The sequence below is a fragment of the Pyrus communis genome, chromosome 1 (genome assembly GCF_963583255.1).
Source record: "Pyrus communis chromosome 1, drPyrComm1.1, whole genome shotgun sequence".
In the NCBI taxonomy this organism is placed as follows: Eukaryota; Viridiplantae; Streptophyta; class Magnoliopsida; order Rosales; family Rosaceae; genus Pyrus; species Pyrus communis.
Window position 1 is genome coordinate 20,301,330 of NC_084803.1, and position 23,636 is coordinate 20,324,965.

The following is a 23,636-nucleotide window of genomic DNA, read 5'->3' on the forward strand; positions in this document are numbered from 1 at the left end:
AAAATTAAAAATTTTCAAACTCTTTTTATTAGTTTTTTTTTTTTTTTTAAAAAAAAAAAAACCCAAAAGAAAACCAAATCGAACTGAATGATACCGTATCCGTACCTAATCCATTCAACTTTCTGGCCACGTGTCAAGACCATAAAACTCCCCTAAGAATGAGCAACAAACGACACGTACCAACTTCAGTAGACTACTTCCGGACTCCGAAACCGCACCTTCACTGTTCCCCGCCTACCGAAAGGGCGAAAACCAACCCCCTCTCTTCCAGCTCCACCATTTCCAAAGTTCCCCCACTATTAATCCAAAATTAAATTAAAAAAATATACTAGAAAATGGCTTCTCATGGCGGCAAAGACGACGTTCTGCTTCGCGGTCGTCCAATTCTTCTGCTATCACTTCAACAGAACCCAAGGAACAATGTCTTATTTCTCTTCAATCGGAGTGGTGGAGCTCAGTGGTTCTGTAGCAGAACCGAGTCAGCTCGGACCGAGTTCGGCTCAGAAAACGCGTATGAGGTCCTAGGTGTTTCCGAAACCAGCTCATTTGCCGAAATCAAAGTGTCTTTCCACAAATTGGCGAAGCAAACTCACCCGGACCTCGCCGAGTCGAAGACCAATTCCGATGCTTCTCGCCGATTCGTGCAAATCCTCGCCGCCTATGAGGTTTGTATCTTCGCTGCTCCAATTCTCTGAGCTTAATTATACATATAATCGCATTGTTATTGCAGTTAAATTTTGGATTAATTATCACATATAGGAAGTAAGGTTTGGTTTAGTTTTGCATTCAAAAGAAATAAGTCAGTCTTAAATTTTGAAATTGGATTACTGAAAAATGGGTGGATTATTGCAATTAAATCAAACAAAATCCCAAACTAACATGACATAATAGAGGAATCTAGATAGTAGTTGAATCATAAACATGGCGATATCCGCAGTTGAATTGAAATGCTGGCTATTTGGAAGTTGCCTAAAGGAACACAATCATCTTACAGGACTACAGAATCGGCTTGTAATAAAGGAAATTCGAATATGTGGAAAACTTAGTACACATTGATGCCCACAAAGAAACTCAAAATCGAACTCTATCCCACAAAAATCCACCTCCTCACATCTGGCCGAAAAGTTCCCGTTATTCTTCTTAAGATCGTAAAAACTTGCTATATTCTTCTCTCCCCCAAGAGCAAATGTTCATAAAGATTAAAGTATCCAAATTAAACTTGCTTTCATAAACAGCTTGTGCTGTAGTCTTAAAGCAAGGGAATACTGAAGGAAAATATAGTGAATACTCTTAGCTTGCTCCGTACAAGCATTACGTGTTCTTCTTTGAATTAGATTGCAGGGTATTTACCCTTCTATGAGCAATAGTCCAGAAAGGAATTTATAAATTACCAGGAAAATACAGGTATTCTAATCTGACCGTATAACTGATTAACTGGTAATGGATTGCAGATTCTTTCGGATTGCGAAAAGAGGGCCCATTACGACATGGACCTGTTATCTCAGAGAAAGCTTGTGCAGAAACATTCTGAACATGTCATGACATTCAGCATGTATAAGGGTCATCTAAGTACATATAAGAAGATGGAAGTTGTTGAATGGTTGAAGTGGTATAGACTAGCTATAAATGATGTTTTGTCAGAGAGGAGGGTGGTGGTTGGTACAGGTTATTTTGATGTTCTTGAGAGAGATTTCTATTCAGCCATACATGCGGCTTACTATGGCCCTCTGATAGAGTCTATGGAGCTTCTTCCGGACTGCTTCGAAGCTGAAGAGAGGTCTGTGTATGAAACTCCAGAGGTGCTGCATTTGGTTTCGGGGCGTGATCTTTTTGGGATGGTCCGTCTGGGCAATAAAATTCCAGAATTGTCATTTTACAACAATATGAAATTGAATTATTCCACATCTGCGGGTTTGGGAATTTGTCATTCTGTTGAGGACTCTAGCATCAGCAAGAACTCTGGTGGCGTTGATGATGTTGGAAACGCAAATACAGAAACTTGGGATATCAAAAATGACCCATCAGATGCATATAAAGATTTAGAATTGCATCTATGTGGAAGGGTGGTTGCTACAGCCACCAGAGTCCCTCCAAAAAACAATTGTGATGGGAAACAGAATCAAAAGTCTGATCGCATTCATGTTTTTCTCAGCTGTAATGAAAATCCTGTGCATACCAACAAAGGGTTTTCTCAAGATTCATTTTTAGGTGGTGCCATTGGATCAAGGATTCTGTTGGGTACAATAACAGGATTAGGGACTAGCTCAGAAGAAGGGTCTTGCTTTGTCTACAGTAGCAGTGGTTCGAAAACCCATGTGATTATGAAGCATAGAACATTGCTGGTTCGTAAACCTGGTTCCTTCGAGTTATTTTGCTCTGTCTTTCATCCTTATTGATAAAATTTCTTGCTTAAAGTTAATGTATATATTTTTCAATATTACACTTTCTAATTTTCCATACTTGATTAGAGGGTGATTCTGCAGATTTCAGATCCTGCATGATTTAAGAAGTTTCTAATATATTCTAGTGGTGCATAATCTAAGATGTACATGCACCAAGTCATTAACATATGGTTGCCAATGGTTCTTTAAACTAAAAAGGGTTTTGTTGTACTGATGATTAACCTTTTTGTACTGGGTAAGGCATACTGGGAATCTTTTCCTTCAAGACATTTCATTTTGCCTGAATGCATAGTATATTCCAACATGAACAGATTTTGATTCAACAGGGCCTCTTTTTGTACATACGTATATCGTTGCATGAAGCATCTTGTTAAGAACCGTTATTGCTCACCATATATGCCTGCCTGGTATTAGTTTTTGTTATATATCTATTTATGATTGTAATTATATCTGGATAAGAGGTGCTTATAATATATATTATATATAGACTATATTGTTGGATTAGTATTATTCATGTATTTATTTTTGTAATTTTTACAGGTGAAACACTTGTATTGGTATGAATTGGGAGAAAATGTTTCTGTTTGTGAGTGCAGATGCAGTAGAGCTCGGTTGCCACCAAGCAAGTAAGCTGTGACATCTGTATGAAAGAACATTCTGATACTTTATTTTTAAGTAAATGTGCCTCCATATTTTTTCTTTCTTGCAAGAATTTGATATGGTTTTGTCATGCGCAATTTTATTGTTTGTTCATTGTCATAGTTGAGGACATGAACAAAGTTATAAATCTACTTCTGTGTTCTCCAGTGAGTCTGTTTTACATATCAACCCAACAATTTGTTGGTAAAATTATCATTTTAGTCCTATGTATGTCATGTGAGATGAGCCCAGCATATCAATAAATTGTTTTCTTAACTTGTATGAACAGATTTTGGCTGTTTGAGCCTCGCTGTGGCATGCATGACATAGGCGGTTGGTATATTGAAACATTTGGTAGAGATAAGAAAGGCCGCATGTTGCCATCTCAACGATATTGGGATGGCTTTGATGCTGGAAAACAATTTGAAAAGTAAGTAATGTCTTGTGCTTTGGATCTTGAGCTCTATTTCATAATTCACAGTTTTTCTTTAAATCTAGTGTATAACTAATTTACTAAACAGAATAGGGATTGATGCTCAACTTGTATTGAAGCAGGTCAACTTATACTTTAAATTTAGTGCAAAGTGAAATTTAAACATTTATTTTCGAATTCGTGAATGGTTATTTTTTTATTTTTTTATGTTGGCGTGTCTAGTAAAAAAGCCACCATTCTGAACAATGCTGTTGTCTTTCATTTTTATAATTGAATTTGTTCAAGGGGATCTTTAGGATATTATCCCTCCATTAGTTCATCATGACTTTACTTGGTCTTCTCATACATTTAGAAATGCACTTACCATCCTCTTGTGGTGTGTGTAGGAGACTCCATCCTGCGATGTATCTTCTTGCTCTTGCATATAGAACTTTAGATCTTGAAGATACACAAAGAAGGAAAAATACATTCAGGGATGTTGTTGACAGACGACTTTTTAAAATTCTCAATTGGTGCAAAAGACTTATTTAGGAGGTATACTAGTCGGGGAATTACGCATTGTGTGTTCCTCCAAGTATTCAACAGTGCTTTGCTCTAATCTGGCGTCAGAAAGCTTAGACTGCAGCAATAAGGACAAAATCGATGGTTCTATATCCTGCTATCAGTTTTTACCATGAACATATATTGAAGGCCATTTGTCTTGACTTTGCAGAGCTTGTATGGGAGGGATACCGTTTGAGCCTAACTTATACCATGATATGGCACAGCTATTTGTATCCATGATCACAAATGGCTCTTGGCATATTGTTGAAGGCTACAGCTCATAACCAGTGCTAGAAAGTTGTTTGCAGGGGATACTGTTTATGGACTTACACAGTTACACTAACTTGGTAGATCTATCTTTGGGGGTGGAATGCTTGAGTTCTGACATCGGAGGCTCTGCTTCTTATTTCTCAAAAATGCCACTGGTCAAGGTTGTTTGGACGCCAAGTACGACTGGCACTTATTTTCCAGATATCATTTCTGTGTCCTTTTTTTGGTGTTGACGGAGACGAGTTCACATACTGCTATCAAGTTTTGTAAGATTATAATTTAGATATTTGTGGAAGCGTGTCTGTCTAGTTGTTTCCACAGCTGTTGTTCTGATTCCTGAAGCTGTTCTCAAGAATTCTTGTTTTAGGCGAGAAGAGCATGCATTAGATACATCTCAACTTCATGAGTCCAGTGACTGAAGAGTTATGGTATTTAATGTGCCTCACATAGCAAATGATATATATAATACATTTTTCTTTTTTTTATGTGCCTCACATAGCAAATGATATATATATATATATATATATATGTATGTATATGTATATGTATATAATACATTTTTTCTTTTTTTGGTTCCCTGTTCTTTGGTTTATCATGGATATTTACTATGACAATTGCCGCTTATTTCGAAAGTTGATCATTTTTCCTCTCCATTAATGGCATAATGTCAGTACAAAGTATTAAAGGAAACTTAATTGCTCAATTTTTGTCACATCACCTATTGTAAATATGTTCCACATTGAATCATTCTCTCGTGCTTTCCTTATGTCTGTTTTCTGATCATTTTTCTCCTAAAATAAAGTAGTACCTTTAGATTCTGTTGTTATATGTTACAAATTACAAAGCATAGTTTATCAGCATTTGTTCAATGACATTCACAAAATCTGTTTTATAAAATGTAGTAGTGACTAAGAGGCATTCCACCGTCTCATGCTAACCTTCCCCCCACCCCCAATCTATTTGCCGGTGCGATTGGATTTTCCTTGGATGGACATGGCATTTCCATGCAGACCACTACTTTGTTTGTAAAACAATTTTGTAGAATATTGAATTGCATATGAATTATGATTTTATCTTTTGCCTTCGACCCATCACTTAAGCAGGTCCTCCCATTTGCAGTATTGTCCACCTGCTAATGCACGATAAAACCTATCTCTGCAGTAGACTGGTCTTCCGTCAGCAGCCTCAGCAGCAGCTGCTGCTAGATCATCATTGGCCTTCACATCCGTAGGCAATTTAAGCAACTCCTCTTTACTGCATGATCAAGCAACATTTAGAGAACAAAGTATCAAAAGCAATCTGTATATAATAGATCAGAGTGAAACCTTATATTGAACTTTGAGCTGATTTTTGAGGCGGAAATATCTGACGAGTTTTGTTTCGTGCCAAATGTGGTGCGAACGAAGTCTTCCACTGGTGTAGCAAAGATAAACAGCAGCACTCCTGTAACAAGTAATGCCCCTGTTCCAACTAGAGTCTGTTTCAGCAATTTGATGACTGGTTTGACCTGCACCATAAATTTTCAAATACAAATTTCATTATCATCCTTTTCTAGGTTATATTTTGATGGTTTGCACTTATTTCAAGTTCTTGTTGCTAGTACCTTGTAAGATCCCAAGAGTCTGTCACGAGCCAAGACCTGCAAGGAAAATAGTGAGCTGTTAGTTTTCAGTAACCATATCTTAGGCAAGGATGGTTCCTGCATTATTCTGTATGAGTAGCAGAGTGAGGGTGAAGGATGTTCGTATGCCCTTCTTCCTTATCATATTCATTTTGCTTGTTAACTCAACTGGACAATTCGTAGAATAAACTGATCTTGATAAATGGTTTCTGAAAGTTCTTAACTATGGGCGACTCTTTTCTTATTCGTTTTTCGGGATCCCAAATTAAGATCAGATGCTTTACTTAGGTCTGCTTGCTATCATTTATTCAGCGGTTGGCATTTGGCAGCGAGGTGAAATGGCCACCATAGCAACACAGTACCTGAATTACGGCAGAAGAGGTATTGTGGAGTTGCTTACGCTGTATTTCGAGTTCAGCATATTCTTACAAGGTGCTCTCTGTTACATGATGTTTATTTCTCAGTAATCAAATGATGAAATTGATTGGGATGATGCCCCATTGATGCTTTCTGCCTAAATTATGGGTTGGCACGGGCATAGATAGTTCCGATCTGCTTTTTCCCTTTTTGTTGAATTGGAATCTGTTTTAGCTTGCTTGCTTGAGTGTTCTCTTTTCATTCTTATTATGTACTAGACACCATTTATGAAATGTTTAAATTGCTTGATGACCAGGTTTTGATATCTTCAAATTTGCATCTTCAATGACCCTACTTAGTTAATGCAACGTATAATATTTATGACCATAATTGCATATGCACACATATGTCACACGATGGACACAGTCCGACTTTCAGAAACTTTATTCAAGTATTAACTATTAAGCTCTAGTGATAAGTGACAGGATTCATTTTTCATAGCATAAATCATTTTTTTTTTTTTCAAGGTTTTGATGTATAGGCAATATTAACTGTTAACTGAAGCAGCCATTGTTGACTAAAGAATTAGGAAATCAGACATGAAATCCATTGTAATTAATAGAGTAGTTGTAAGCAGTAAATTTAGATATAGGCAGTAGTTTCATAGCAGTTTTTTTATGACTTCTTGTACTGGTTTCATACCTGATCATCATTGCTTATATTCCTATATAAATCCTCCGATTGGGAGATGAAAACATCAAGAAATTAACTCTATTTTGGCATGGTATCAGAGCCATTCTGATCCAAAAAAGGAGTTTCTATTCTGATTAACCTACTGGCACTACTGCCATCTACCCCATAAGACATGCAAAATAGCAGGCCTTCTACTTTCATACGAATCCAATCTCTCTTTGGCCATATCTGCTAACATCACTACCCATATTGAGCTTGTTAACCATATACATTCCGCTGCATCTCTACCCATCTTCTGTCCATTTACAATATCTCCACGAACCCATAATACTTTCCAAAAAACAAAAAAAAATTTTAAATACTACCCCATACCCTATAAACAATACCCGTTGGAATCACCCAACAAACCCGTGCCATTGCCTCTTCCTCCTTGCATTTTGTTCCTGCATCTCTCTCAGTGAGACTGACTCTATTGTTTCAATAAAGAGAATTCGTTGCAGTAGTAATGGGTGACTCCAAGACCACTGTTTCAGCTGCTGTTACACAAAATGATATGTCTCTGCATATCACCCCAGACAAGTTGGATGGGTCCAACTATTCCTCGTGGTCCCAAAGTGTCCACATCTACATCACTGGCAGAGGCAAATGGTCTTATGTCAGTGGAAAAAAGAAGGCACGAGCAGAAGCCGATGCATCGTATGCTATATGGGAGGAAGAGAATGCCATGGTTCAATCTTGGCTTCTCAACTCCATGACTAGAGATTTGCGGGCCATTTTTCTCCGACTCTCTACTGCAAAAGATGTTTGGGATGCTGTTACCCAAACTTACTCAATTGAAAAAGATGCATCAAAATTATATGAACTTCACCGTCAAGCACTGGCGACTCGCCAGAATGGTGAGCCTTTATCTGCATATTATGGTAAACTTCAGCAAACATGGCAAGAAATAGATTTCTTACGTCCTGGAAAATTGAAATGTGCTAATGATGTTGCTGCTCGAGAGACAGAAATTTCAGAAGAAAGATTGTATGATTTTCTGGCTGGCCTTGATCCTCATTTAGATCATGTTCGCAGTCAAGTTTTGACTCAAACACCTTTGCCATCTGTTCGTGCTGCTTATGCTCTTGTGAATGCTGAAGCAAGTAGGCAAACCATTATGTTGGTTGGCCCACAAGTGGAAGGATTAGCCATGGTAGCTGCTCCGTCTCGATTTCCCCGTGGAGTCTCGAATTCTCGATCAGGTGGATCTAAAGTTACTGATACAAGGAAGTGTACTTATTGTGACAAGGATAAGCATACTAGAGACACTTGTTTTAAGTTGCATGGATATCCTGATTGGCGGGTTCAAAAGAAGGAAAATCAAAAGAAAAGCATTGTTGGATCACAAGCACACCTGTCTACACCAACGCCTTCCGTGCCTCGAGTAGATCAATCTGCTCACTCAGTTTCTCTTACTACTGCTTCCACTTCCTTAGTCGACGCAGGTAACTTTGGTTTTGCCTTGAACACCACATTTGGTGCTCCAAATAAACCTTGGATCATTGATTCGGGGGCTTCTGACCATATGACCAATAACTCTTCATGGTTTGCTTCTCACACTACTCCACCTTTAAATACCGTTAAAGTTGCTAATAGTATTTCCACTCCAGTGCTTGGAGCAGGCTCCATCTCATTAACACCATGCCTATCTCTCTCATCTGTTTTACATGTTCCTAATCTTTCTCACAATTTGCTTTCCATTGGTAAACTTACAAATCAACTAAACTGTCTAGCCATCTTTTCTCCTACTCATTGTTGGTTTCAGGATATTCGAACGAAAGCGTTGATTGGTCATGGTAGAGAGAGGGGAGGTCTATACTACTTGGACTTACCACCAGATTGTGAGAAGACAAGTTACAGTTGTCAAGTGGAAGCTAAACAATTTGAAGCTTCTGAAAAAATTTGGTTATGGCACAAAAGATTGGGACATCCTTCCTTTCAGTACCTGCAATATCTATTCCCTTCTTTATTTTCTAAAGTCAAGGTTTCTAATTTCCATTGTGAAACTTGCATCTTTTCTAAAAATCATCGTGTCTCATTTCCTTTAAGCTCCAATAAAAGTGATGTTCCTTTCTCTCTTATTCATTCTGATGTTTGGGGACCATTTCATATTCCTACTTATACTGGTGCTAAATACTTTGTCTCTTTCATTGATGACTGCACTCGAGTTTCTTGGGTATACTTACTAAAAAGTAAGAGTGAGGTTATGTCTGTTTTTCCAATCTTTCATCAAATGATTCAAACCCAATTTAATGCTAAAATTCAAGTTGTTCGATCTGACAATGGGAAAGAGTATTTGAATTATGGACTTGGAACATTTTTTCAACAAGAAGGTATCATTCATCAAACATCTTGTCCACATACTCCTCAACAGAACGGTATAGCAGAACGTAAAAATCGTCACCTCTTGGATGTGGCTTGATCTTTATGTTTTGGTATGCATGTTCCTAAACGTTTTTGGGGTGATGCCATTCACACAGCTGTTTTTCTTATCAATCGCATGCCATCACGTGTTCTCCAATTTCAAACACCTATCCAAACCCTTTCCCAGTATCATTCTCTTCCTTCACTCCTTCATATTCCTCCAAAAGTGTTTGGTTGTGTCTGCTATGTTCATGTCCACATGCAAAATCGTGATAAGTTGGATCCTCGAGCCATCAAATGTATGTTTATTGGCTATTCTGCTACTCAGAAAGGGTATCGATGTTACTATCCTCCCAATGGGAAAATTTTTGTCTCTATGGATGTTACCTTTCAGGAACAAGAGGCTTATTTTTCAGAGGGAGATTCGGTCACTTCTCTTCAGGGGGAGATGGGGAGTAAGGAGGAAGAGCAGTTGCCACTTGACATTGGTGGTATGCATTTTTCGGATGAACACTTGTCTGATGCCGGTGATGGTCCAAATTTGCCTAATGATGAGGCAAAGAGTGGAAAAATATTGAAGGTATATGAGAGGACAAGAAAAAGGGGAGATAAAGGAAAAGAAAAAGAAAAAGTGGCTGATGAGATAGACCACCCACATATAGATCCCCTCATTGACCAACTCTCTGACCAATCAGCTGCTACTCATACGAATTATCCTGAGGTAACCACTCATTCTCCTTCTCTTCAGCCTACTATATTTGATGAGTCCAATCATGAGATTTCATTAAGTGCTGATCCAAATGAACCACATCATGAGTCTGGTTCTCGTTATCCTATTCGAGAAAATCGAGGGATACCCCCTGTTCATTATGGTCATTCTTCTACAAAGGGTATTCAATATCCTATATCTAATTTTGTTTCATCTCATCGCTTGTCAGACTCTTATATAGCTTTTGCAAACCAATTGTCATCAGTCTCAATTCCTAATAAGTTACAGGATGCTCTTAAAAATCCAAAATGGAAAAAAGCTATGATTGAAGAGATGGAAGCTCTTCGAAAAAACTCCACTTGGGAACTGGTTAAACTTCCTGAAGGCAAGAAACCTGTTGGGTGTAGATAGGTGTTCACAGTAAAGCATAAAGCTGATGGTTTAGTGGAGAGGTACAAGGCCAGATTGGTAGCCAAAGGTTATACTCAAACCTATGGCATTGATTATCAAGAGACATTTGCGCCGGTAGCAAAGATCAACACTATTAGGGTTCTTATGTCATTGGCAGCAAATCTGGGGTGGCCTCTACGACAGTTTGATGTGAAAAACGCATTTTTACATGGAGACTTGGATGAAGAGGTATACATGGATCTTCCTCCTGGATTCACTACCACTTGGGATATTGGCAAAGTATGCAGGTTGAGAAAGTCCTTGTATGGATTGAAGCAATCACCAAGGGCATGGTTTGGCAGGTTCGCTCAATCGATGAGAAATTATGGGTTCAAGCAAACTCAGGCTGACCATACCTTATTTCTTAAGCATGATAAAGGTAAACTTACAGCCTTAATTGTTTATGTGGATGATATGGTGGTTACAGGTGATGACGTCGAGGAAATTCAAAAACTTCAAATGTATCTAGCCAAGGAATTTGAAATGAAGGACTTGGGTACTTTGAAATATTTCTTGGGTATTGAAGTTGCAAGATCAAAGCATGGCATTTTTCTTTCTCAAAAGAAATATGTTATAGACTTATTAACTGAGACTGGGATGTTAGCTTGTAAACCTGCAGACACACCAATTGAGCAAAACCATAGATTAGGAGACTATCCTGATCAAGTTTCGGCTAACAAGGAAAGATACCAAAGATTAGTTGGGAGGTTGATTTATTTGTCTCATACACGACCTGACATAGCCTATGCTGTAAGTGTGGTGAGTCAATTTATGCATAGGCCAAGTGAAGCCCACATGGATGCTGTACAACGCATTCTCAGGTATTTGAAGTCTGCTCCTGGAAAAGGCTTGATGTTTTCCAATCATGGACATCAAGAAGTTGAAGGATACACTGATGCAGATTGGGCTGGGTCAGTAACTGATCGCAAATCGACTTCTGGATACTTTACATTTGTTGGAGGAAATCTAGTTACTTGGCGCAGTAAGAAGCAACATGTAGTGGCTAGATCCAGTGCTGAAGCTGAATTTAGAGGTATGGCACACGGCGTGCAAGAATTGTTATGGCTCAAGATTTTGTTGAGAGAATTGGGTTTCAATTCTACAAAGCCATCAAATCTTTATTGTGATAACAAAGCCGCCATTAGCATTGCTCATAATCCAGTTCAACATGATCGTACTAAACATGTTGAAGTGGATAGGCACTTTATTAAGGAAAGGTTGGTTGATGGTACCATTAACTTGCCTTATGTGAAGAGTGATGACCAGCTAGCAGATATTTTAACAAGGGCAGTGTCAAGTAGGATTTTCCATCTTTCACTCAGCAAGTTGGGCATTCGAGATATTTATGCACCAACTTGAGGGGGAGTGTTAACTGAAGCAGCCATTGTTGACTAAAGAATTAGGAAATCAGACATGAAATCCATTGTAATTAATAGAGTAGTTGTAAGCAGTAAATTTAGATATAGGCAGTAGTTTCATAGCAGTTTTTTTATGACTTCTTGTACTGGTTTCATACCTGATCATCATTGCTTGTATTCCTATATAAATCCTCCGATTGGGAGATGAAAACATCAAGAAATTAACTCTATTTTGGCACTAACCTCAGGTGGCTTTACCCACATTTGTCCGTCATACCAGCCACTCTCTTCGTAAGGTATAACTGCTGATAGTAGCCTATCACCAACATAACTCCATCCCTGCAGTACGGTAATTATATGATTTACTTGCTTTAAAGATTGTACAATGAGAGAGGTTCTGCCAAACAAATATTAAGTATGAAAATTGCTTAGATGTAAAGTTCATTCTGTTAAAAGATAAACTTGTTCTTCGTTCTTATTGCTTACCATAGTACTGTTTAATTTATCCATATGAAGTTTCAAGCCTTGCATTTGTTTTCGTGCAATCCATACATACCAGGGAGCCTGTAGCAAACTATGTTCTCTGGTATTCGGGACTGAGATGGTTGTAATGTTCTACCGGTAGAATTTAATCCATGGTTGCCAGAAATACAACAACCATGTGTCTGTCTTATCTAGTATTAAGTTTTGGCTGTGAGGTTTAGTTAGTACTCCATGCAAAACTTTTACTCATGCACTGCAGCCGCGATTGTAAGATGAAGTAAGCTGAAAACCGTACCAGATAAATTCTTAAGACAATCAACGATACAACAAAAAGAGTTCCAGTTCCAGCGGCTAGCGCAAATCTTAGAGGGTCCTGCAAGGTTGGAACAGATAAAAGTAGGTTGGAACAGGTTACGTAAAGACAAATGAATTACCTCTTGCTGGGTTTACATCTTCCTATTTAACTTGTTTAGTAGCATGTCAAGGATTCTGTGTGTGATTTTTACAACTATTTGAGTATATTCTTAGGCATGGAAGCACAGAGAACATTCTCTTCTAGTTTCCAGAAACCTTGTTGGTGCGGAGACATTAATCTTTTTTGCTTTTACACTACTATACATATGATATTGGCCTATCTGTTCATCATATCCACATATATTTTCTGATGTTGACTTTCAAATGCACAATATCTGTATCTTACCCTTGATGGATTAAAGCTTGCAGCTGCAATAGGCAATCCTAGAGTTGTGAAAGTTACCAACCACAAACCTCCGAGTCGAAGTAAAAAGGGCCCAGGTCCCAGTTCGCCCCACGAGTACAAGGCTCCGTCCTTCAGAGATGAGTACTCATTCACCTATCATGGAATCAAATAACTGTAAGTACGGATTTTTTTATGGCATATTGCATGCAAGACATGATGTGTAGGAATCTATTTGATTTTCTTCCTTTTTATTCCTTATTTATTTTCTTTGTTGCTCATTGAGTGGGGTGCATAAGAAGGGATTTCTCTGAATTTCCCGCAAAACTTCTCCCAACCCTTTTGGGATTCACTTACCCACTTTCTTTGATTCAATCCCATGACTTGAAGTGCGGGTAGATGCTACTCAGCTATAAGACCCACAAATTTGTTTGGACGGCATATTTTCATTAGTCATTGGTCATACTTATTCTTCTTGGTTATGTCATCCTTTTATATTTTCTGATTTATGCAAGAAAAACTAAAATCTGAATTGTTTTCCTCAAGTAGTGAATTGAAGTTATTACCGACTGAATTCTTGTTCAGCGAATATGCTCATCAAATTTTCTGTTGAACAATGAAGGACTGAGACTACTGCAAAATTAGACAGAGAATGAAAACATACCGGCCTTTGCTCAAAAGGAACCTCAATTTCTGATCCCGGATCCCAACTCTGCCCGCGGAAGCCGCTCGTTTCCCCACCTGCCCCATCTTTCAAGGCCTTGATAGAAACCCCCCTGGGCAGCCTTCTAGCACTACGGTATTGGATGAGCCATGAGCTGGAGCTGCTACCAACCGTCACTAACTTGACTTGTGGAGGACTAAAGAGCAGAGAGCAATACACTTGCGCTCGGAGCATCTATTTCCTGAAAATCGAACCGAACCGAGCGCAGCCGAGGGGTATCCTAAATTTCTTGGTTCAACTGGCAAGAAACCGGGGGAGGAGATGAGTGTTTTACAAGGATGGTTGTGTTTTTTCAGGGACCATGCATTATTTACGTGGAGGAAAACAACTGATTCGGAAAATCATATTTGTAATTTACTTGGAAGAGGAGGGCTTGTTTGGACAATGACCCAAATCCAGGTAGGCAAAATGTGTGGTACTACTTATATACTTACATTGGAAGGGGGGACCCACACAATTGGACATGTGTGCAAGCCTCTCCTTTGTGTGTGTACTTTTGGACCGTCGATTATGTAGGCTTGTAAATAGGATTATCCAAATGTTAGGGACTTCAAAAAGTAATTTTGTTCTTGTCTGTAAACAGTGTGTTGGCGACGTTGATTGTACAAATGAAACGTGAACACCTTTAGCCTTCCACGCAGTGTCGTGTGTATTCCTAATGCTTTCATGGGACGGCATAAGGGTGCGCTGTTTTGTGCACATTCCTCGTGCTTTCATGGGGCGGTGTAAGACCTTGTAGCTCATGTGATTAAAGGGTTAAAGGGTATTGGCCCTTGTCCTGAGAACACAGTTCAAGTTCATATAATAAACGAGCCAAACTTGAGCTTTGCTATGTCTGGCAAGTTTGTGAGCGGAATGTTTATCTTTGCTTTAGATGAATGATATTTTTCTTGATAATTTGAAGACAATTAAATACACAAAATGTGTATCGAAATAATGAAGTCATCCATCCAACCAGCAACCAGGGATCTAACCCTATATCAAGGAATACGACCTTGGGAGGAGGCATGGCCCATATCTTGGAGGGAGGCTCACAAAATGGTGGGAGAGACACCGGTAAGGGATAAGAGGATGGAGCGCTGAAAACCACCCATCAGGAGGGGGAGGGGGAGGGGGAGGGGGAGGGGTAGGGGGACGACGGTGCGGATGCGAGGGGAGGGGAGGGAAGGGAAGGCTAATAGTTTAACAAACACTTTTACATATTGCCCTAATTTGAGAAGATTAGCTTTGTCAAAGAGAAATATCACCAGACCGTATTTTAGTAGTAACATTATGATTGTGATTACATTGAGCCGTTGAGACTTGACTCCACAGGAAAGTGGAAAAACTGAACAGTGAAACTGCATAACCAAAAAGAAGAAGATGCTCCACGCCACATTGCCTACCGATTTTGTCAGAAAGAGACACAATTCTGTATTCCTAGTTACCATTGGATTCCAATTTCCAAATCTCCAAAATCCCAGAAAGACTTTTCGTGCGCCGATAACACGGCTGAATATAAGTGTAATAATACAATTAATCAAATTTTTTTTTTTTTTCATGCTTCCAACTAATTATATTTTTACTGGACCGTATTCCTGTTATATTCTTAAAAATTTACCACCCCCAGTAATTTTGTAAATAATTCAAATCACAAAATCCCAGTCTTTCTCAACACCAACCTCCGCGGTGCCGTGCGTGCAATTAGAATCAAAAGAAGGCGGGTTGCTTACTCTAAAAGCACGACTGAGACCCTGCAATTAGTCAGTATTTGAGTGACTGTTAACACGGAAGAGACCAGATAAAAGCCACCGATCACCACCGCCATTGCCAATTCGCCAGCAGCAGCATTGGAAGGGAAGTGAAATTACCGATGAGACCCAAAAGTGGGAAAGGGAATTGGAGCTCCAAGTTCAAGTTCAAGGGCATACTCGGATTGCCCACCACTTTGATCTTCTGCTCCTTCTTCTTCCTTGCTGGCTTCTATGGCTCCTCCCTCCTCTCCCAGGTAAAATTTCCCCGTTTCCTCTATTGGGTTTTTTATTTTGATCAACAACTTTAATGGGGTTTTTCAATTTTTCAAAATTGACTAGATTATTTTTGAATTTTTTGGCAGCATGTGAGTGGTGGTGGTAATAGGCTGAGAGCGAGACTGTTGGAGACAGAGTACAATTCGATGCCTTATGGCAAGACCGGTGACGATTCTTTAACTTCCATTCCCTTTCAGGTTTCTGTTGCTTTTTAATGTTTTTTTATTGGATTGTTATGAACAGTTTGATCAATGGGTTGTAATCAAAGATTGAATTTTGATTAGCTGACAAGAAATGGGGGCATATGAACTGCTTATAGGTTTTGAGTTGGTATCCGCGAGCATTATATTTTCCTAATTTTGCAACTGCGGAGCAATGCGAAAGCATAATCGGTTTGGCAAAACCACGCCTTAAACCATCGGTTTTGGCTTTGCGAGAAGGAGAGACAGAGGAAAGCACAAAGGATATACGAACAAGGTACATTTTCAACATTTGTTGTGGTGAATCAGCAAACCCTTTTCCGGATTTGCACTATTAGTACTGGTTATGCATCCCATTTTTATTGTTGATTGTTGATATAAGCTTAGAAAAAATAGCATTTAATGTGATTCGGGTTCACATGTAAGTAGTTTTTGTAAAGATGAGCGGTTATAGATGCTACATATCATGCTTACACGGTATTTTGAAGCAGTTCAGGCGTGTTTCTTTCCGCTTCTGATGATAAATCCGGGACTTTGGATGTGATTGAGGAAAAGATTGCAAGGGCTACAATGCTTCCCAGGACACACGGAGAGGTACTGTTTAGTTATAGTTTTTGAGCTTGTGATTATCATCCTCGTCATTTCTTTATCTATATCTATACAAAGATCATAATGGCTTGTCATGTTTCGTTGTAAGCAATACTTGTGGAAGTTTTTCAGTCATGTCCAAGCTGACAGCGTGAAGTTAAATATCGTATGTTGTGTTGCCAAATTATATTCCTTGAACTTGTAATGTAATTGTTCTGCAAGCGCAAACTGGGTTAAGAAGGGTTGTTGCAAAATAATCCTGTTAGATTAGATGAGAAGACTTTACATTTACATACTAGTTATTTTTATGGATTTTTGGTTCTGTTCCTCACATGTCTATGTGTTTCTGTTATGTGCCCACCACCCAATAGAAACATAAATAAATGAAATCGGTGTAGTGTTGCTGAAAGTCGCTGATCCTTTTGTTGAATTAGTTAACCTTTTATTTCAGGCCAGTTTGTAAAATTGTCTGAGCTGAGGATATCATCATGTTTCAGGCATTTAACGTCTTGCGCTATGAGATCGGGCAGAAGTATAATTCTCACTATGATGCATTCCACCCTGATCAATATGGTCCTCAAAAGAGCCAAAGGGTACATCTTCAGCGTAATACATGCATTTTCAATTGGCCTTTGTTGGTTTTATGATCATAATGTTTGTGGTTGTGTATCACCGATACACTTGCACTCATAATGTTTGTGGTTATGTATCACCGATACACTTGCACTCCCACGTCCAGACAGATAAAACTAGGCAAAGATAAACCTCAATGTTTTATTTGCCACATTTGCACAACTACTACAGTTGGTCACTTTGAAACATCAGTGTATGTTACCTGGATAAATTGGAGTAGCTAGTCCGAAACCAAACGGATGTCATGGTTTTCTTGTCTTAAGTCACAAAAAGATGTTCTACGACAAGTTCTAGAATTTTCTCAAATAATATCGTTACCAAGCTAGAGATTTGAAAGAATTGTACTGTTTATTTACCAAAAGCTCTTAAAGAGTCGTATTTGAACTTGTGCAGGTTGCATCATTCTTGTTGTATTTAAGTGATGTTCAAGAAGGTGGTGAAACCATGTTTCCTTACGAGGTAAGGTCAAGACCTCCGTGCTTCTCATTGCCTTTTTGGTTTGTTCATTATCGATCATCCTGCATTTGATCTGCAGAATGGCTCAAACACGGATGGAACCTATGATTTTCGGGAATGTGTTGGTTTGAAAGTGAAGCCACGCAAAGGGGATGGACTTCTGTTTTATTCATTGCTTCCAAATGGTACAATTGATATGGTTAGTGTTGCTTTGCTTCCCATTGTCACTATTATTACCATCATTTCCAGAATCATCGATGAAAAACAGAAAGAAAAAACGTTTTCCTTAGCTTGTCTTGAGAAATTTATCCCGACTGCTGTATATCATTCTGTCTGAGAGAAATTATTCGTTTATTTTGTCGGTGTCTTTATACAATACGTTGTGCACCAAATCGGTAACAGTAAAACGTTCCTATACACTTACTGTTTAATCATCCATTCTAATTCGTATTTGGCATGATGCCTCTGCAGTTAGCATTACACGGGAGCTGCCCTGTAATCGAAGGGGAAAAATGGGTAGCTACAAAGTGGATCAGGGACCAAGAACAAGAGGATTAGTTGCTAATATATTGTTGCATAATGCTCAAATTTTATCTTCACTTGAGCATTAAGCACACAACAGCCGGCGGCAGGGGGGCTCTTTCGTGTTATAGATCGGAATCTTGAGAAGTTTTCTGTCGTGTTGACGGCTTGTATCTCATCTAGCAACTGAATTAAATAAATGATGTGTGGCAGGTAAAAATAAGATGTATTTTCATGTGCAGTAAAAGTAAAGAATTTTGACAATTCCATTCTGTTTCAGTTCTACATAACAAAAAAATGAAAAAAATATATCTTCGGAATAAGGATGGCAGAGATTTGCAGCTCTCAGCTACTGTCGATTTATAAATCCCTGAACTGCAACAGTGCCGATTATAAACTTGTAAAATCTACTAGTAAACATGTAAATCCCTTGCTCTTTTCCTGACTAACCAGCAGACGTGCCCTGAAAGTTGAGCGTGTGAGATGGATTTGGCAACTTGAATCGAACTGAGTGACAAGGAACCGATAATTGATTTCCGCCTTGCAGTCGGTCAGTTGATCCCTAAGGAGTATACAAGACCATATCAATCTAATCTTTCACACTTTCTTTCAATATTTATATTCTTCTATAGTGGCATACCTCAGTGCAGATTCAGAGCCACATAATTTTTTTCTTTAAACACACTCATTGTGCTAGTCAGGGACTGAGCAATTAATGATCAGGATTCTCCAACTCGGCCGATAAGCTCGGTGATGATTAGGTAAAAACATCACAATTTATGCCAGTTGTGATATGGTTGCTTCCCCCATCGCTTCAAGACATGCATGCAACCAGCTGCTGTGAATAGCCCAAGGGCAGCAAAAGCTATGATTGTTGAATTACCAATGTTATGGTAATATTTCCCCTGCATCAACACCACCGTAGCAATAAAAGTCAGTGGATGAATGCCAAATCAATAATCTCCGTGATGGAAATCACCAGTCGAATGAACTTTCTGTTACTGTGGCTGCGGGAGATGCTTAATTATATGTTTTCTTTTTCTACGTCGAAGTGATTCTAGAAAGAAACACTTACTTGCACCAGAAAAAGCAGAATTGCTGCATTTGCAGGTGCTTGAGAAAGGCTTATCATCCCTCCACGGAGTGCATTAGGGACATACCTGTGAACAAACAAGTAAAAGCACAAAAACTATCAAATAAAAATCCACGTAACAAAAATTGAGAGAAGAGATATCAGCTAATAGAAAGAAAGAGCACTTGTTTAATTTACATGGTCCTCAATCTGGCAAGTGAAGGCAAAACCACACCAAGACCAGCATGAAATATGCAAAACAGTGTCACTAAAACTCCAATTTCCTGCATATCAGCGTTTAAAAGTTTAAACTTCTGAACGAGAAGCATCAAACAGGAGTGATATTATATTTCTCAAATATTCCAAAACAGAAACATCTTTACCTGATAATCATAAGCTGTTATGGACAATACAAGCCCCAGCATGATGAATGCATATACTAGGCAATCCTCAGTTCTAAGGGATGACAGTCCACTATTCAGCCATGGAAATACTGTGCTTCCGAGCATTCTTGAGCCCAGAAAACATGGATATATCAACCCTAGGTGCACTTCTCGTCCATCAGCCTAAAATCATGTTGTTATTAAAATTATAGGAAGAAAATGAAACTCTCAGTCTCAAGAGATATCCAAGGTCCAAAACTTCAAATACATCTTTTAAATTAACCCAGATGGAAGAAACCAAGAAAGAATTGTTTGTTCAATTTATGGAGGAAAGAAAAGAATCTCATAAGTGCAAAGTTCAAAGTCCTTCAGATATTAAGCATGGTTACTTTCACTTCTATTAAATAGTTTAATTTTAATTATAGATAACCATACCACTATTGTAGGGGCCCATAGTATCCAGAAGACTGCTGTAGAGAAGTGAAGACAAGCTTGTGCCCATGCCAAAAGCCATATTCTTTTATCTGGCAATTGTGTAAAGTCGCAACAGTAAGAATAAAACTCAAATTCATAGCTAAAGCTTACGCCTATAGTTCAAACCATGACATGTAAAGCATATGCAGAAGAGCAGCTAAATACTTATATGAGAACACATAACATAATCAAACCTCTTAACTGGAAAATAATCAGTTATGAGAAATGGGGAACTTTTAAAAACAAAACTTCCAGATAAAAGTGTGAAAATGCTCTACAGCTACAAGTACTCGTCCCATCAAAGGAAAGATGACATCAGTAACTAACTATTCAAGACGGTATTAAATGGTGAAACATACACAAGAAGTATCAATGGAGGGGCAAGTAGATACAGCCGAGTGTCAATGGAGGCAAACATAAACAACGAAAGAAATAAAGTGCAGTGCACATAAGAGTTTGGTCCTCATGAATAGAGTTTTGCAAAAATTGAAAGCATTTGACAAATCTTAAATGATTATACACTCAGTCTCAATCAATCTCATCTAATAATTGATTAATTTTCATAATGAATGTATCGAAGCAGTATACTTTGTTTTGAGTATATTAAGTAGATGGAAGTTTATAAACAAAATGGAATCTTACCACCAAAAATATATGCAGAGAAAGATGCCCTATACTCCTTAAGAGCTACTTTTTGTGGGGTTTGTGTCCATCCTCTCAGGAGACAGACTAAGCCAAGTATTGCCAAGAAGACGGCTGTAGTAGAATGAGAAGCCATGTTTTTCTCCAAATTATCACCAATGAGCCAATTCGAAAGCACCTGGCTTCCAATAAGAGATGCAGCATCAAAGAAACTCATTAACCAGAACGTCTCACTCAACATATCTTGCCTGTGCGCTTGCTGCAAACACAAAGCCTATATATTAACCATTTCATTTCCTCGACTAATTGCTGCACACAAATCAAATCTGAAAGACGACATTTCTTAACAACCTCTTCGTGTTGAACTACCATCCACGTCTCAAAACTGATTGAAAAAATAGAAGCTGTGAGAGACAAGCAAATTCTCGCCACCAAAATGCTCAGGTGATCAGTAATTCTCTTCCACAAGCCAAGAAAGAGATGTAGAATGCAAAAGAGGATGCAAACTTTCTTTGGACCTCTACACAAATTACAAAACAACAACAGAGGGAAATCAATTAGGGTTTAAAATTGGGCATCCGAATATAAAACAAGAAACAAGACTGACAAGTTAAGCTAGAAATCGACACTCACATTAAATCCGAAAGCACGCCTAAGAAAGAACCAACAATGAGAGATGCTGCAAATCCAACACACAGAGAAAACATCATTTGCTCTTTGCTCAAACCGTGGTAAGCTAATTCGAACTCGCCAAATACAGACCACACTCCTTCCATAACTGGCGTCATCAAAGTACAAAAGTATCCGATCAGTGATTGAAATTTAATAGCTAAATTACTAAGTTAGATTATTAAAAATGCGATTTTCAGTTTGAGCAATGACAAAATGGAAGTACAAAAATATAAATTTCTATGTAAGTTGAGTTCAACTTTCTCGGCAACCAAACAAAATCTGAATTTAAACAGAGAAGATCTATCTGGAAGTGGAAGGGAATAACATACGACGTCGTTAGGAGTACGGACCTGAGGCGAGAGAATAGATGAGAAGGAAGTTGCGCTGGAAGCGAAGAGAGGAAGCGGTGGGGGAGATTCCATGGTCGAAGAGCGACGGAGCTTTGCCGGAGCTGCTGCTGCTGCCGCTGCTCGAAGCATAAGGGAAGACGAGGATGGAGAAGAGAGAGACCAGGAAGATGAATATGTATACGCCGGGATTCGGTTCCCAAACGGAGCTCTCAATCACCACCGCCATTGATTCCGATTCGGAGCTTCTTGGAATCGATCAGAGCGAGAAGCTTCGGATCTCGGAGATTGGAGGAGGCATTGGTGCGGATCGGGAGTTGAGAGATCTGTCAATGGATTATGGAATTTGGGGTTTTTGAAACTTCAACGTTCGCACATGGAGATGGGCTCTCTTTATGCCTGTTAACTGTGAAAGGAGCGGAGCCTGTGACTGAGTAGTACAACTGTACAGGAAGCTGGACGCGTCGTCGTTTCGAGAGGAAGTTCGGTTACCCGGGCTCTTCTTTTCATTACGATCGTTCTTTATTTATTTATTTTGAGCAAATGGTATCATTTATATTAAGATAAAGTACAAAAAATTGATGTCACGATACTTTCATATCTTATTTTTTAAAATTAACAATGTCATATCTCATTTTTAGAATTTGTGTCAATGTTATACCTTCCGTTAGCTTGGCCGTTTATTTCTCAGTTAAATATTGATGTGTCTTGTTCCGGATCCATTTTTTATTAAAAAATTATTAAAAACTAAAAAAATCATTTAATATTTTTTAAATATTAAAATAATAAATAAAAGTTATTAAAAAAACAAAAAAAATCAACATCACAACATCAGTTCGTCATCTTCCCCCTTTTTCTCTCTTCTCCCCATCTTCATCTTCTTTCCCATTTCTGCAACTGCAACTTAGAAAAAAAAAGAAGAGAAAAAAAAAAAAAAAAAAAAACCAATTTGTTTTCCTCTCTCCCCACCCCCTCTTCTCCCCACACCCACTCTCTGCACCCAACCTCCCCACCTTCACACCCACCCCCTGCACCCAACCTCGCACCCATTACCTGCAACCCAAAAGAAAGGAAAAAAAAAAAAAAAAAACCCAGAAAAAAACCCATATCCCGTTGAGGTGGAATCGGGAAACCTTCGCCAGGCCGATTCTGAAGGTTAAGAACCTGGGCGCAGAGAAAATTGGGGGGGGGGGAATGGGTGTGGAGGGAAGAGTGGAGGGAAGAGGGTGGGTGGGTAGTGGGGATGAACTTCCCATGGAAGGGACAGACAAACTGGGTTTTTTTTTTTTTTTTTTTTTTTCCTTCTCTCTTCTTCTTCTTGTTTTTCTTTTGCAGGGGGCAGCGGGAGGACAAACTGAGTTTCCCATTATTTTTTTTTTTTTTTCCTTCTTCTTCTTCTTCCTCTTCTTCTTTTTTCTTCTTCTTCTTCTTCTTCTTCTTCTTCTTCCTCCTTCGAGTTGGGTTGGGGTGAGGTATGACATTGTCAATTTTAAAAGATAAGGTATGAAAGTGTCGTGACACCAATAGTTTAGGTAATTTTTTGTACTTTACCCTTTATATTAAGAGGGTGAGGGAGTGGAAGTGGACTAAGAAGGTGTAGTCAAATTAGGATTTGATAGAATTTTAATAGACTTTAAAATCAGAGTATAGGTAATTAGGAGTTTGAAAGAGGATTTTAAAAGATTTGAAAATCATGGTGTAGTCAATTTAGGATTTGAGGGGATTTGAAGAATACATCCAAATACATGGGTAGTCAATTAAATTTTTTAAAAATTCATACAAATCTAGGTGTAGTGGAAATGCCAAAGATTTGCTAGGATTTTTGTAAATGAAGGATTTTGATGGATATGAGGGTG

General features: G+C 38.6%; 4 protein-coding genes across 7 annotated transcripts; 2 read left to right on the forward strand and 2 right to left on the reverse strand.

Moving 5' to 3' along the window:
* The first annotated feature begins 201 nt into the window (after window positions 1–201).
* On the forward strand, window positions 202–4,765 carry LOC137709224 (uncharacterized). 2 transcript variants are annotated; one of them, XM_068448325.1, is made up of 5 exons: window positions 202–665; window positions 1,452–2,342; window positions 2,943–3,028; window positions 3,331–3,471; window positions 3,861–4,765. In XM_068448325.1, exons 1-5 carry the CDS (start codon window positions 336–338, stop codon window positions 4,003–4,005), a joined length of 1,593 nt encoding a protein of 530 aa, XP_068304426.1. In that variant the 5' UTR covers window positions 202–335; the 3' UTR covers window positions 4,006–4,765. The 2 variants fall into 2 exon arrangements, with proteins under 2 accessions (XP_068304426.1, XP_068304431.1); XM_068448330.1 differs by lacking the exon at window positions 3,331–3,471.
* A 319-nt stretch (window positions 4,766–5,084) lies between these two features.
* Window positions 5,085–14,589, reverse strand: LOC137718484 (protein CONSERVED IN THE GREEN LINEAGE AND DIATOMS 27, chloroplastic). Its single transcript, XM_068458048.1, has 7 exons — window positions 13,723–14,589; window positions 13,062–13,214; window positions 12,657–12,734; window positions 12,122–12,217; window positions 5,891–5,926; window positions 5,613–5,794; window positions 5,085–5,541 (listed from the first exon to the last, which is right to left on the reverse strand). Exons 1-7 carry the CDS (start codon window positions 13,954–13,956, stop codon window positions 5,379–5,381), a joined length of 942 nt encoding a protein of 313 aa, XP_068314149.1. The 5' UTR covers window positions 13,957–14,589; the 3' UTR covers window positions 5,085–5,378.
* Window positions 14,590–15,434: 845 nt separating this feature from the next.
* Window positions 15,435–18,456, forward strand: LOC137747845 (probable prolyl 4-hydroxylase 9). 2 transcript variants are annotated; one of them, XM_068487988.1, is made up of 8 exons: window positions 15,435–15,769; window positions 15,878–15,988; window positions 16,111–16,268; window positions 16,483–16,585; window positions 17,077–17,172; window positions 17,606–17,671; window positions 17,748–17,853; window positions 18,140–18,456. In XM_068487988.1, exons 1-8 carry the CDS (start codon window positions 15,635–15,637, stop codon window positions 18,277–18,279), a joined length of 915 nt encoding a protein of 304 aa, XP_068344089.1. In that variant the 5' UTR covers window positions 15,435–15,634; the 3' UTR covers window positions 18,280–18,456. The 2 variants fall into 2 exon arrangements, with proteins under 2 accessions (XP_068344089.1, XP_068344092.1); XM_068487991.1 differs by having other exon boundaries at window positions 15,437–15,769; window positions 17,748–17,867.
* A 147-nt stretch (window positions 18,457–18,603) lies between these two features.
* On the reverse strand, window positions 18,604–22,278 carry LOC137747829 (uncharacterized). 2 transcript variants are annotated; one of them, XM_068487974.1, is made up of 10 exons: window positions 21,784–22,278; window positions 21,395–21,539; window positions 21,113–21,281; window positions 20,762–21,020; window positions 20,081–20,169; window positions 19,646–19,828; window positions 19,461–19,546; window positions 19,266–19,350; window positions 18,831–19,095; window positions 18,604–18,752 (listed from the first exon to the last, which is right to left on the reverse strand). In XM_068487974.1, the coding sequence occupies exons 1-9, from the start codon at window positions 22,007–22,009 to the stop codon at window positions 18,961–18,963; spliced, it is 1,377 nt and encodes a 458-aa protein (XP_068344075.1). In that variant the 5' UTR covers window positions 22,010–22,278; the 3' UTR covers window positions 18,604–18,752; window positions 18,831–18,960. The 2 variants fall into 2 exon arrangements, with proteins under 2 accessions (XP_068344075.1, XP_068344080.1); XM_068487979.1 differs by lacking the exon at window positions 18,604–18,752 and having other exon boundaries at window positions 19,060–19,095; window positions 19,448–19,546.
* Window positions 22,279–23,636: the final 1,358 nt, after the last annotated feature.